Source organism: Sporobolomyces salmoneus (genome assembly GCF_050403485.1).
Source record: "Sporobolomyces salmoneus JCM6883 DNA, S_salmoneus_JCM6883_v1_ctg25, whole genome shotgun sequence".
NCBI classification, from domain to species: Eukaryota; Fungi; Basidiomycota; class Microbotryomycetes; order Sporidiobolales; family Sporidiobolaceae; genus Sporobolomyces; species Sporobolomyces salmoneus.
In genome coordinates, this window is record NW_027481138.1 from 89818 (window position 1) to 104540 (window position 14723).

General features: G+C 50.4%; 3 protein-coding genes across 3 annotated transcripts; 1 reads left to right on the forward strand and 2 right to left on the reverse strand.

Moving 5' to 3' along the window:
- Nucleotides 1-517: 517 nt before the first annotated feature.
- Nucleotides 518-8008, reverse strand: UFD4 (putative ubiquitin-protein ligase UFD4; the record flags this gene model as incomplete). The annotated part of the gene is made up of 15 exons (XM_076632323.1): nt 518-522; nt 591-677; nt 740-1069; nt 1141-1375; nt 1436-1522; nt 1587-1684; nt 1750-2029; nt 2089-3021; nt 3083-3152; nt 3219-3795; nt 3870-4034; nt 4108-4696; nt 4762-5931; nt 6000-7623; nt 7749-8008. 15 exons carry the CDS (start codon nt 8006-8008, stop codon nt 518-520), a joined length of 6510 nt encoding a protein of 2169 aa, XP_076487663.1.
- Nucleotides 8009-8498: 490 nt separating this feature from the next.
- Nucleotides 8499-9874, reverse strand: TRM9 (tRNA (carboxymethyluridine(34)-5-O)-methyltransferase; the record flags this gene model as incomplete). The annotated part of the gene is made up of 3 exons (XM_076632324.1): nt 8499-9317; nt 9382-9450; nt 9518-9874. The coding sequence occupies 3 exons, from the start codon at nt 9872-9874 to the stop codon at nt 8499-8501; spliced, it is 1245 nt and encodes a 414-aa protein (XP_076487664.1).
- A 660-nt stretch (nt 9875-10534) lies between these two features.
- Nucleotides 10535-14543, forward strand: JCM6883_002489 (uncharacterized protein; the record flags this gene model as incomplete). The annotated part of the gene is made up of 3 exons (XM_076632325.1): nt 10535-10864; nt 10934-13523; nt 13594-14543. The coding sequence occupies 3 exons, from the start codon at nt 10535-10537 to the stop codon at nt 14541-14543; spliced, it is 3870 nt and encodes a 1289-aa protein (XP_076487665.1).
- Nucleotides 14544-14723: the final 180 nt, after the last annotated feature.

A 14723-nucleotide genomic window follows, 5' to 3' on the forward strand; every position in this document is an offset into this window, starting at 1 on the left:
GTTCCCGGAGTTGATCCGAAAGACGAGAAATCGGCGTCAGAAATGAACGAGATGATTGGAAACATCATTGACGGAACGCTGAAAGTCATTCGAGGATTGATCAAAGAGGGAAAGCTATGAATGGACGGCTGTGTCTCATTGTCGGAATCGTCTCTTCGGGTCTGTTACTACTAGTTTTCGTCTTTGTTTCGCTTGTTCTTTTCTAAGCACTTTCTGTAAGTCTACGCAATTTGAACGTCTATCTCGGAATTGTACTCCATGGAACGGAGTCGAGAGTGAGACGTGAGAACGAAGGAAAGAGAGATTGCAGAAATTGCGAAGGAGAGAAACGAGCACTGAAGGAACAGCGAGGAAAGGAAGAGAGAGAGAAAGCAGACGTGGTATGCAGAGTCCCGAGAGTTTAATACAAGCAAAGAGAGAGAGAGAGAGAGAGAGAGAAGGAAAGGGGTACAAGCAAGGGAAATCTGTGGCGACCAGCCGAGACCTAACCGGGCAACGAAACGAAGGCGAGATATATTTAACCTGCAGGGGTGCGAACTCGTCAGCGTTCAGCGAAAGCGATATAGAGTAAGGTAGAGAGAGAGACTGACTGAGATGGAAACCAGCTGCACCTTCACGAACTGCGAATTTGAGTTTGTCTTGCAAGATTTGTCGATTCGAGTAATCGGGGAGTTTGACTGTTCCCAATTCTCGCCTCAGATTCAATGAACAACGTCTGAGTGGAAGAGATTGCACGAACCGTAGTTTGTGCAAGTCATGCAACTTGGGAGAGCACGATCACCACCATCTTTTCGAACGATCGTGAGAGGAGGTTTCAACGAAGCGAATCCACCGATCGGTAGACGTTGAGCACCAGTCGTGAACGATAACCAAGCTCGACGTTCGTCAGGATCGAATTCCGACATGACGCTGAACAAGTCTTGAACGACTCGACTGTCCATCGTGAATCCGTGGTCGGCTTTCGCGGCGTTGACGAGTGCGTTGACCGACCAATCTTCTCCGTCGATCGCACCGGAGAGAAGAACCATTTCGGCAGGAGTGAAAGTCTGCAAATCTTGAACGGGGAAGACTGAGAAACGAAAAGGCGAGAGTCAGTGACAGGCGTCCCGAAGGATCAAGAGTACGTGTGAGAGGACTCACCAGTCGAGAACCCTTGTTTGAACGCGAGAATTTGTTCTGTGACTCCTCGGCGCAAAGTCCAATCGATGACGAGTTCGACGTATTCTTCGACATTTTCAATCTCGACAGAGATATCTTTTCCACCTTCTTTGAGTTCAATCTCGGTACCGGGCAGAGTGAAGTCGAGAGTAAGATCGGAAACAGTCGCGCCTCGAACTTCGATTGCCTTGATCGCCGTTTCGTGTTCTTCCTCATTCTGTGAGAACGTGGGATCAGTACCCTAACCAAGTTTGGAACTAGAACGGTTCTGACCCACCTGAGGTTCGCCACTTTCGATCGTTTCTTTCGCAGCGATATATTCTTGAAGGTGAGCGAGCGATTTTCCAAGTGCGGGATCAACGAGCTGCGAAGCCGGAGTCAGATACAGTCTCAAGAGGGCTCTCTGACTGATCACAGTTCCGACTCACCTTAACTGAAGCGACAGAGAGCGGTAATTCGTGATCGAGAACGAGTCTCATGAACGTTCGACTGAAATTGACATCGATGATTCGAGAATCCATCATCGCTAGCAACGATGACCACAACGAGTCAGTCCGAGGAAGCGAGAAGGAAGAGTGCAAGTGGACTCACATTTCGCAACGAATTGACCGAGAACTCTGAACACCTTGAGAGCTTTCTTTCCCTTTTCCGATTCGAAATCGTTGACGGGAGAAGGGAAGAGACCGGTCGTCGTATGAACGTATTCAGATTCGTCTGTGTGATCGCCCGATCTCCAGAGGTCGAGGGATTTTCGAGCGAATTCTCGGGAGACGATAGCGTAGAATTCGAGAGTTGGTCCGAGACCACTTCCGACTTCGTTGAAGAATTCGACTTCCAGACTCGCACGGGATGATCCATAGAGTTCAAAGACCTGTCGAGGAGAGTCGGTCAGCTCGAGGCAGACTGACAAGCGAGAGAGAGTGAGTTTACCTTGAAAGCGGATTCGAGAATACGATCTCTCGAGATACGAACTTTTTGACGTTGCAATCTCCCGAGGAATCCCAAGTTTTCATCTCGACGAGAAGTATCACTTCGAGTTTGACCGATCCACTTCTGCATGAGGCGAGCGTAACCGAACGAAGTCGATTGAAGGAAAGTGTAACGAGTGTCGAAGGGGAAGAGGAAAGGGAACGATTGAGCGAGGTCGACGGCCCAATCGGGGAGACAAGCACTCGCTACGATCATCGGTTCCTCGAGTTGACGGTTGAGTTTCGCCGTAAGTTTCGAATTGACGAATGCGGTATCGGCGAGACCAGAGTTGTTTCCTCCTTGACTCGTTTCTCCGTAGTCGGCGGAGATGTTTCGGAGAACGTGTAAGAGCTGTAGGATCTTGGCTTGTTGAGAATCGGCGGGAATCGAAGCTGGCAAGTTCGAGATGATTGATCCTTTTCGACGACGACGAGCTTCGATCGCGTTCCCATCGTCTTCCTCCGAACGAGCTTTGCCTTCGACCTCGCGGAATTTGATGTCGTAGATGTTGTTCCACAAATTGCGACGAGATGCAGGAGGGAGTTCCGATTCGTAACGATGAACGGCGCCAAAGATTGTCGTATCGAGTCCGACATCACGACCTCCGATGCTGAACTGGAGGTGGAAATCGGTTGGTTCAGCTTTGACGGCCGCAGCGTAAGAACCTCGAGGTTTCGAAAGGGCGGATGACGACGAAGGACGAGCAGGGGCAGGGTTTGAGGTCGAAGTCGAAGCGGCAGTCGATCCAAAAACGGGAGTAGCGACTCGAGTGCCGTCAGGAGTTTTCGCAACGATTTTCGAACTTCCTCCAGCGTCCTTGTCGACTTCGAGGTTGACCGGTCGTTCGTCTCGACTCGCGCTAGGTACTTCAGGTTCAACTCGGCCAGCAAAGACCTTTACGAAAGAGAGATGAGCTGAAGAACACAGAGCGAATGTGTGAAGAGGGAGAACTCACTTCTCGATCAGGTTCTTCTTCCGGTTCTTCGTTTTCATCGAAATCATCGTCCATCGGTTCATCCTCGACTCTACAAGACGCCGGGAGTGTCAGCAGATCAGTCTAGAAAGAAGTAACTTGACAGTGCGACACTCACTCTTGATCCTTCTTCTTCTCTTCCACTTTCGATTCTTCCTCCTCTTCTTCCGCAGGAGGTTCGACTCCCTTCCCACTCAATCTCGAACTTCTCCTCCTCGTCGGGGAAGGAGCTTTCTCTTTGGGTTTCGAGGAGGAAGCTACCGGGTTGGAGTTCACTTCTGTTGGGGGAGTGTCAGTACTCTTTTCTTCAGCTTTTCGCTCTGCCACCTCCAACTCGGCTTCTTCAACTGAATCACCAGACTCTTCTTCATCTTCGTCGTCTAGGTCTGGATCATCTTCAGCGTCATCGGCACGAGCGGCGGCAGAAGCGAAAGCAGCGAGCAAGCTCGAGAGCGTACCGGCTCCGGGAGAACCAGCTCGACCTGAAGCACCTCCACCTCCAAGTCTTTCCGCAGCGGCGAGAGCAGAGACGATTCGAGGTCGAAGGTAATCGTTGAAAGCTTGGAAAGTCGCGATCGCGTGAATCGAAACGACAATGTTTGTGCACGATCGTGGGATTTCTTGTCCTTCTTCCGCGATGAGTCGCAGTTTGAGTTGTCGACCGAGCATCGTCGTACCGTTTCGACGAGAATCAGCTGAAAGAGAGAGAGAGTGACCGCATCAGCGGTGAAGAAAAGCGAAAATGAGAGGAGAGAGAAGAGAGACGTACCATCGTTCAAGTTTTGAGCAGCAATGACGACTTCAAACTCTTCCATCCTACTCAAACTCTCTTGAAGACGTTTGACCAAGATCGCGAACGAAGGAGAAGGAGATCCAGATTCGAGCTGAGGCATGAACGATTTCGCGAGAATTGCTTGACGACGAGCCGATGCAACTGTCATTCCAAACGGTAAGTGATCGTCAAATTGAAATAACTCTTCGAAGAGTAAATCGTAGTGAAGACTCACGGGAACCTTGTTGATCAGTCGCGAATTTGAGTAATCCTTCAACTAAGCCAGTTTCCAACAATTCGAAACTCGACAACGGATTCTTCTCATTCGCGAACAATCCCGCAATCTCATCGACCACCTTCTGAGCTTCGACTTCGATCTGTGACGGTTTATCTTTCGATTGAACGAATTGATCGAGAGAGTCGACGAGAGATTTAATAAGTTCGAGAACTCCTTTCGCTCGAGTTGCGGGTTCCGAATCGGCCTGTCCGTATTTATCTCGGAGATGTCGAGCTCGTAAAGTGATCGCATCTTTCGCTTGTCGTTCGGAAGGAGTGAGGACGGTCGAAGAAGAAGAGGAAGAAGAAGAAGGTTGTTGAATCGAATCGGATTTTTTCAAGGAGGAAGAGGAAGACGAATTCGTGATGAGGTCGAGAGAGGCGATCTTTTCCACTTCGTGCATGACTCCTTCGCGACGGAAAGTGTACTGGTAAGCATCGGGCATTTTGACGAGTAATAATTCGATCAGTTGGAGAGCGTTCGTGATCGATTGGGTTTGATCGTGAGAGGAGAGAATCGCTGCGATGAATGCCGCAAAGGGAACGTTCTATTATCGTCGAAGCACCATGAATCAGTCACTGAGCGTTTCGACAAAGGAAGAAGAGGACTAACGTGAAGAATGTCAGCGAGAGCAGTTTCTTCGCAGAATTGAACAATCTTCAACAATCCGAGTACCGCTTTCGATCTCACTTGAGGAGTAACACTCGCCGAGTAGACGTCGACGAGAGTCGGAAGGAGAAGGGCGAAATAACGTTTGACGACGAGTTGACGTTTTGCGGAAGCTTCGGTCGAAACGAGGTCGAGACGTTTCTGAGCGAGGGCCTCCTTCGTCGAGTTGCGAGGTTTGCTCGAGCGAGAAGATCGATGAGAAGATGAAGTTCGAGAGAGGGTAGGAGTGACGGCGAGAGAATTGTTGTCGTCTGAGGGAGCTTCCATTTTGATATCGGCTGCGAGATCGGGTGAAGCGTTCGATTCAGAAGCTCCTCCTCCTCCTCCTGACCTTCCGTTCAAATCGGGAGTCGAATCGAGTTCTTCTCGTTTGACAACCGGAGAAACTTCTTCCTTCTTGATCGTCTTGCCGTGTTTCGAAGATTTGCCCGGAATGAAAGCTCGAGTCTCAAAGATCCCCTCCTTCGGTAGAGCGGGAAGGAGTTCAACGACAAGGTTGAGAGTTTCTTGAACTTGTTCTTTCGGACGTTGAACGAGGTTCTGCATGACGAGCATATCGTCCTCTGTCGTAGTTTGTCGATCGAGGACTTGTTTCCCTTCTGCTTCTTCGTTCGACCATTCGGGAGGAGCGACTCCAGTCAAGAGATGATAGAGAGTGTGAGCGATTTCGAGTTCGACCAAATTGATCGCGACCATAGGGGAAGCTTTCGTCGCAGTTGTCAACGCTTTCAAGCATTGAGTGTAAGTCGAAGGTCCAACCGTCGTCGAATCCGGGTTCAAGAGAGCTTTGATCGCGGAGAGGAGATCCGAAGTGAGTAATTGTTCGAGTTTGTCCGGGTGGTGTCGGTAAGAATCGACGATTCGAACGATCGCGAGACAAGCTTGTTCGACGACTCGTTGATCAGGGTATCCTAAGATGTTTTTGAAGATTGGGATCGCGTCTTTGACCATGTTGAAAGAGTCGATAGAGAGGGAACGACAACAATTCGCGGCGGCAGTAACGGCGGTTCGTTGAACGTGGAAAGAGAAGAAGTCGAGGTAGGTGAGGAGTGCAGAGAGTCCTCCTTCTCGTACGATCGAGGAGGGAACTTCTTCCGAGATCTTTTCGAGAGTCTGTCGAAGGAAAAGAGATGTGAGTTTTCCTCGAAGAACCTCGAGAGAAAGAGAGGGGCGAGACTTACCGAGAGAGTTTGTTCCGCTAGTTCGATGTACTGAATGTCTTGTAGCTTACTACAGAGGACAGGAACTGCACCCGCGTAGACGACGCTATGAGCACTTCCCGGTAACGCCTCCATCAAATTCGCGAGACATCGACAAGCGAGTAACATCATTTGAACGTCGTTCTCTTCCGTATCTCCTCCTCCTCCGATTCCTCCTCCACCAGTACCGCAGACTTCAGCCGGATCTAATCCGAACGCGATCGCTTCCTCAGCAGTCATCGCTCCTTCTCCTCCTCCTCCCATTCCTTCGTCATCTCCATCTCCCGACGACGTTGAACCCATTCCGTTCGAATCCCCTCTTACGATCGCAACCAACTCTTTCGAGAACGCCTCGGTCTGGAAGTAACCCGCGAGAGTATCCTCGGTCGAGATTGAGAGTAATTCCGCCAATTCTTGCAACGCCATCAATTTCTTGGTCGCCGTACCTTCTTTCGTCTTGAGCGAGGTTAATAACCCTTTCAATCGATTCGACATGCCACTCATCATTCCTCTCAACGCTTGGAACGCTCCCCCAAATCCTCCATCATCTCCTCCTCCTCCTGAGCCTCCCGGTCCCGACAATCCTCCTCCTCCGGAACTTCGAGCAGCGGCACCAGCGAGTGCACCGAATAAAGCATCGGCTTCATCCATTGCGGCTTGTCGTTCTTGATCCGAAGATAATTGGTCTCCCGATTCATTGAACGTACGAGGTGGGAGGGGAAGATCTTCGTCTTCTCCTGAAGGGTAATCGACATCTCGTTCTTCTCCGTTCAATCCTAACGAGGTCTCGTACTCTTCAATCTCTTCATCGTCCTCATCTTCGTCGTCCTCGTCGTCTTCGTCGTCGTGATCAGAATTATCGTTATCCGCATCCTCCTCCTCCTGCGAATCTCGATGAATTGGATCCGAATCTCCCTCCTCTCGTTCTGGTTCCGAGCTCATACCACCTTCTTCCAAGGGTTCCATCAACTCCTTCCCTTCTTTCTCTTTCTCTTTCTCTTTCTCTCCCTCATCCCGTTTCCCAATCTCTCTCTTCAAATTCCCTTTCCCTCCCCCTCTCTTCGAACTACTCGCTTCCTCCTCATCTCTCTCCATTTCCAATTCCAATTCCATCTCTGCATCCCTATACCCTTGTTCCAAATCATCCTCAAATTCTTCCTCTTCTTCTCGTGCGGATTGAATCATTTTATTCTTCGATTTAGATCCTCCTCCTCCTCCTCCTCCTCCATTTCCGCCGCCGAGGGAAGGACGTCCTCCAGTCGAAGAGCGAGCTTTACTGTTACGTGGCATCTTGTTGTTGTTGTTGGGAGTCTCGGTAGAGGGTTTCTGAACAGAGGAGGAGGAAGCGGAACGAGATCGAAGGTTGTAATCTTTCGATGTCGAAGAAGGGTGAGAGTGAGAAAGTTTCGGTTTCTTCGTTACTGGTCCCGTCGAATCCGGCTTCGAAGTAGAGGAAGAGGTAGAAGGGGTGGGTTGATGGTCAGGAGAAACGGCACGACGTTTCCCGAGTGCTTTAGACGAAAGAGGGGGCTGATTCGCAGAGGAGGTAGAAGTGTTGGGAGTCGAGTTGGGAGTGGAAGTAGAGGCAGTGGAAGTGCGTCGAGATCTGTAGCACGAGAGTGGAGAGCGAGAGGGAGGGAGAGGTTGAGTCAGTCTCGGTGTGGCGGTTTGAACGTCTTCCCCCTCGTGCAGTGCACGCTAGAAAGAGATCAATAGTGAAAGTTTACTTACCTGGTTACTCTTCCAGTCGAACTCGAAGCTGCTAGATCTTCTTGGTGCTGATTCAGTTGATCCTCTTCTTGTCCTTGAGGTTCAGGTTCTTCAAACGCTACAGATTTACGTTTCCTACTATTACTTCGAGTCGTACTTGCACTCGTCGTATCGTTATTCGTATTCGTATTCGAGTTGGTGTTGTTGGAGGTTGAGGGTTGATTCGTTGTCGCTGATGATGATGATGAAGTGAGGCTTTGTCGAGTAGATTTCCTTGGCATTTAGGACAGATGATCTTAGTTGCCGAGGGTCATCCGCGTAGAGAGAGATTGCGGTGGGAATTTGCTCGGAAAGAGAGGAAGGGGGAGAGGAAGAGAGAGACAACTCGGAGCTGACGTTCGGAAGGGGTGCCGAGCCTGGATATCGCTTGCACACACTAGAGCGGGCTCGTGTGGCGCAGAAGACTGTCGTAGGACGGGCAACTCTCAAGTGGTCAACAGGGAGAGATAAGAGGGGAATGTCTGGGAATTGACCGGATTTCGCAAGTCGTGTGCAAGTTGAAGTGCTCTCATTCGACTTGCAGGTCTCTCCCCGTTCAAGACAAGTCAGTCAGTCTTGCGGGGACGGGCCGACGAACTCAAGCGAGCGAAACAGGTTACTTTGCTGAAGCGGATCAATTTTCGTTTCGTCTCTCTCTTTCGCACCTCATCTCCTCGTCGACTACTATCGACTGCCTTGCTATTCTATCGAATATCAAATATACTCTAACTACTAAGCTCTGCTCCGTCTCCACCCAACCTCGATCTCAGCGACCCAATTCTCTCTCTCCCATCTCTCCTCCTTCAACTTTACATACCCCCTCCATTCCCCCTCCCCCTCTTCCTTCTGTTCTCTTCCATCAGCCTGAATCGTCGTCTGGCCCAGAGGGTAGTCTGGAGGACATTCAAATTCGAGAGAGAGCGAGTCGGCGGCGGATTGGATAAGGGAGGAAAGCTCGTAGTGTGAGAAAAGATGATAATAGCGATTAAAAGTGGGGAGGGAGGGTTCTTCTTCGGGTGTCGTACTTTCAGGAGTAGGGCCGGGTTGTGGTGTTGTAGAGTCGGAGGATGGAGCGGGTTCCGTGATGGAGAGATTTGAAACTCCGTTTTCCACCTTTGTCGTCGAATCGTTCTCTTCTCCGCCGGTCTCCTGCGACGGAGCGGTGGGATGCCCTTTCTTAGGATGTTTCCTCCTCGGAGTAGGTTCCTTCTTCTTCCTCGGTACTACTTCTTTCTGTTTCTCCCACGGTACAAACACATCTTTTCCCCTCCTCTCCACTTCTCCCTCGTTCCCTTCCCGCGGGCCCTCTCCCTCTGGTGCGTCGATTGGTTGTGATCGACCTTGATCCTTCCTCTGTTGTTCCAGTAACTCATCCATCTCAATCTCGATCGCTCCTTTCTTCCCTCCGGTTGTTCGACGTGCTGAGCGGGCGCCGAGGAGGGAGGGGTCTTGTTCGAGGGACCAGACTACTATCAGGATTTGTCCAGGTCTTCTGGTTGAAGTTGCTGGTGAGGTTGGAGGAGAGGCTGGGAGGATCGAGAGAATCATTTGCTGTAAACGGAGAGCGTTAGAAACAGGAGAAAGAGAGAGGGGAGGGAAGGGAAGGGAGACTGACTTTTATGGATTCTATTCGACGAGATGGAGTTGCGAAATGATGGATTGTTGCAATAGAAATTGCATGATCCTACACAAAACGAGTGAATGAATTCGACTCTTTCTCATCGCAAAAGGCGGCTTAAGAGTCCACTCACGAAAGCCCCTCTCCTCCAACATCCCATATCTACACAATCCCCTTTCACCACCTCATGTCCCTTCCCCTGTGCGATTCCTAACAATCCCTCCGACCTATCAAACCCAACATTGAACAACTCCCCACTCCTCGTTCCCTCGTCTTTCTCTTCAGATTTCCCGTCCCACGAGAGGATACTTCTCACGCCTAGATATTTCCCATTCCCGGTTCCGGCGTCGAGTACGAGAGAGGAGGGAGGGAGGGAGGAGAGGAACGATTCGACGAAAGGCCACCGGGAATGACGAGTGCGAGAGAAATCGGATGCAATCGCGTTGTAGACGGTGTGAACGTGCGAGGACTCGAAGGTCGAGGGATCCATTCGCGATGGGAGAGAAGTCGGGGGAGCTTTGTTGAGCGAAAAGAGACGGGAAGAGAGGAAAGCGATGAGAACGCGTGATAGTCGTCCGAGCGAGGCAGACTGAGCTCGTAGGTTGTTTCTTCGTAGATCGCACTGCGATAGGTAAGATGATCCGCAGTGATGAGGTAGTGGAGGAAAGGAAAGAAACGGTTTGATTTGAATCAGTTTGCTCTCCACCTCGACTTTCGAGCACCGCCAATTCGATCTATAAAGTAACAGACGACTCAGAAGACCTTGGAAACCCACCTAGAATACGGCAGAAGACGTTCCTCGACGACAAGAGACGTTGATCTCGAATCGCACCTCCGAACGATCGATCTCTCCGCCTCGTCTCACTTTTAGCAAGTTGTACGGTAACATAGCTCAATCAAGTAAGTTCGCTTCATCCCGAACCTGCTCCATGAAGACCGAGGCGAAGAAAACGGTTCCCCTCTCCCCCGAACACGACTGTCGCTCTCTCTCCATCTCCTGCCACGCGACGATGTTCAGAGTGAACTGACACGATCTCAATCGATAGTAAACAGCTAGAATAGTATATCCCGAACGAGCGCCAACTCTCACCTTGTCGAATTTCGAGAGTATTCGCTTGGCCCCCCTTTCGCGCTCTCTCCCTCCCTCTCGATGTCTGCGACTCTCCCACCCGTGCGATCTCCTACCTCTCCACATCGACTCGCCTACCCTACCGCCCAATCCCTCTCCGACGCAGATCATTGCACTGTGATTCCTCCTCTCTCTGAACCGACCTCTCCTGCCTCCTCTTTGTCACATCAGCAACACCAGCACATCCAGAGAGCTCGAAGTGGATCGAGGACTTATAGTGAGGTACAAGCCGAGGAGAGGGAATTAGCAAGAAGGAGAACTAGGAGTCGGGAAAGAGGTGAAAAAGTACCGGAGGATGAATTGGCGGGACAAGATCAGGAGGGTTTAAGTTATGGTGAATTGAGAGCAGAGGCGCGTCGAGTCTCTCTTTCTCACTGCGCGCAATGTGTGAAGGCGCTAAGCGTACAATTATCGAATTAGATGGAAACTTTACTTTCTTTACGTCGAAGATCAATGTCCCAACCCCTCACTGTCGATCCCGACTTACCTCCAGTCGCACCAGCTACTTCTTCCCCTCCTCCACCACCAAGCGTCACTTCCCCTCCCTTACCCACCACGAATCCTCCCTCTTTATCTTCGGCTTCTTCTTCCTCTCGACCGAAACTCTCTCTAACAATCAATACGTCTCACCTCCAACCCTCTCTCGCACCTCAACATCCAACTGGAGGTCCAATCTCCCCAACGGCACCTACTCCTGCAGAAACAGGTACACTAGTTCGGAGGAAATCAACGGTGAATCCGAAATTACCTTCAGAACATCCTTTACCATCTCCCCCTCCTCCTCTTCCCCTCAACCTCGGCTCCCCGATTAATGGATCACATTTCTCTTCCTCCGAAGAAGACGGTGGTAGCAGTGAATCCTCACCAGGAGAAAGTTCATTCGAATCCCATCGTTCTTCTCAACCGAATATTATTCGTTCAACTACTCCCTCCCCATCTACCTCTTCTACTTCCCTCTATGAAACGACTTCCTCCTCTTCACCTCCACCACCAACGCAGGATCTCTTCTGGTTACCTGCCTCCTTACATCCAGAATTAGCCCCTCAAGAATTCAAAGCGTTTATTCGGGAACAAACTTCTCCTGAAGCACTCGCTCGACGGACCTCGATCAGTAAGAATTCGGGGTTGGGGAGACAGAATTCTAAATTGGGACCGAATGGAAGAATGGGAGGGACGGGTGGAGTGGGAGTTGGGAGAAGGAGTAGTATGCTGAGAGGGGAATACAAGCCTCGTCTTAACGACGGGGTTTCAATTGACGGTGACTCTCCTTCGACGACGATCGGGAGGAGTTCAAGCCTCAAACGATCCGGTTCTCAATCATCAACATCAGGAGGAGGGGGGGGATTAACTTTCGAGGAATTAACGATTTCCGACCTCCAAAAATTGGAACAACTCGCGTTGAGAGCCGAGAGGGAACAAGCTTTGAATGAGGGGGAAGGGGAAGGGGAGAAGTTGGGGAGGGTTTTGAGGAGGAGTTTGAGTTTGAGTTTGAACCCGACGAGGATGGTAGAAGCTGTTGGAGCGATTTCTTCGTCGGGAGGAGGAGGAATCGAGGCTAGGAACCCTCTCTTATCGAGTTCTTTACCGGCTTCGTATGGATCTACTCAACAACAACAACCCCACGATCACTCAGCATCAACTACGATAGGGAGCGAGGATTCGACAGGAGGAGGAGAAGATTTCGATTCCCCTTTAATCGTTCCGCCTCCTGGTCAAATTCTCCGACGAAACGCGCGAACCAAGATTCGCAAGACCGGTCCTGGAGGAGAGATCTCTTTCGGAGGGTATCGAAGTTCTGGAAGTCGACTCGGGAATTCTGGACCTCGACGAGGTGGTCGAAACTCGAGCGATGGCTCGAATCTCGCGAGTAGCGCGGTCGAGGAAGATGGGACGAGTAGTAGTAGTCTTGGGGGAGATAGGTCGAGTGTCGAAAGTCACGAGTATCCGGAAGGAGGGAAGGAGCTTAGGGCGTCGACGTCGAGTTTAGGGTCGTTACCGCCTCATCAGGAAGGGGGGCCGATCGAATCTCCTCCACTGGATGGAACGGCTCAGTATTTGGAAATTGCGAATCCGGCTCCTCCGATCCCTCATCTCGAGGTTCAACAACCGACGAAATCGTCAATCGAATCTTCCCCTCCTGTCGTCGCGAAACCCGTCTCTCCTCCTCCTTCTTCAGCTATAGCTCCTTCATTTCCATCAGTCGATCCTGTTCCTGCGACGATTTCACCAGCTTCAGCAGATTACGATTGGGCATCTCAACATTTACCCTCACAAACTCCTTCGACTCCGAAATCCACACCTCCTCCTCAGCAACAATACCTCGTCCATCCATCTCATGGTCCTCCTCTCGCTCCTCCCGCTCCTCAAATCGTTCCGATTCCTCAACCCGAACGGGAAAGAGAACGAGAAAGAAGCAATAGTTTCTCTTCGATCAAGAGCTCGAGTAGTACCGCTACAACTTTGACAACTACAGGGGAGAAACCTCCGACGAAGGAGAAGGAGAAGAAGAGTGGATGGGCTGCGAAATTAGGTTTGGGTTCTTCGTCTTCGGAAGATAAGAAGAAGAAAGGGAAAGGAAAGGAGAAGGATCATCACCATCATCGAACGGAAGAGAAGTCGAACGAGACAGTCATGATCGAAGCTACTACTCCCACACCACCGACTTCTTCCTCTTCTCCCGCTTCGAAATCCTCCTCTAAAGAATCGAGTACCTCGAACTCCTTATTCGGTGGACTTTTCGGTCGACGACGAAACGACTACGATTCCCCCTCTTCTGCTTCCTCATCTCCCTCCTCTCCCTCAACCTCGACTACTCCCACGAGCGCAACTGCTGCCTTGAGACCTCCTCCTCCTCCAACCGCTTCGGGGACCCTACTGCCGAATGGAAGATATGCGAATTTTTATAGGTTACCGATTCATGTAGAGAGGGCGATTTATAGGTTGAGTCATATCAAATTGGCGAATCCGAGGAGACCTTTGTATGAACAAGTTTTAATCTCAAACCTCATGTGTAAGTCTTTTTTCCGCTTTTCCCTTTCTCTCTCTGGAGGAAACTGACGAGTGAGTGTGGGAATGAATAGTTTGGTACCTCGGTTTAATTCAAAAACCTCAACCACCACCTCCTGCGGCTCCTCCCGTTCCCGTTCCAGGTCGAAGACAGAAGGACACCAACAACTCTTCCTCTTCGTCTCCTTCTTCTTCTCCGAATTCCTCATCGTCTCATTCGAAAGGAAACAAATCGACGAGTGGAGGAGGAGGAAGAACGGGAGCAGCGGAGGTTCCGATCAAACAAGTTAGTTATGAGAATCAAGGGAGGGAATTGAATCAGGAGAACCAGCAATATCAACAACATGGATGGTATGGATCTCCGAATTCTGCTTCGCATCAAGGTCGTCATTCGTCGTCAGGAGGAGAAAAGAATCAAATCCCAACTTCCACATCGGAATACGCTCCTCTACCAACCGGTGACTCACCTCCCGACCAAGTCTCCGCAGAAGCCGACGATGACGACGACGACGACGATGATGATCGGCCACTCGCGCAAACTCGATCCCGTTCAGCCTCTCGTTCTCCTCAACGTCCCTCCTCCTCCGCACCAACAATCACCTCGAAAGCTCCTTCCCCTCCTCCTCCTCCATCTTCATCCGATTCCCTCGTGCCTCATGAGCAGCGACCGACTCCAGTCTCGATCGTACCGAAACCTTCAGAATCCCCCGGGTTCGAAGTCACTTCTAGGAGAATTACTCCTCCTCTCGGTACTCACTCTACCTCAAATTTCAACCTCAACCTCAATCCGAATTCGAACTCTGAGACGTCGAAGGGAACTGGAGGGACAGAAGAGGGGGTTGATAAGAGATTATCAGTCATGAGTAATAAAAGTTTGTCAGAGATTTATGAAGCTTATTCACTTACTTCAACGACTACCCCTTCTACAACGGGAACGACTGGGACTGCAGGAGGTGGAGGAGGTGGAATTACACCACCAAGGGGATCAAGTTTACAGGCTAATACGAAGGATTATCAATCTTAGGTTTTCATTTCTCTGTTTTCGCAAATCCGTTTCGCATTTTTCTGTTCTGTTTTCTACTTGTGTTCATTCCTTAGCTTTTAGCAGTAAACGTAGCATATCCTTCACCCGGCTCTTTCGATTGACTTGCCTTTTCCCGCGAAAGTGATTACGCGATGAGATGAGAGAATGAGTATTGACCTC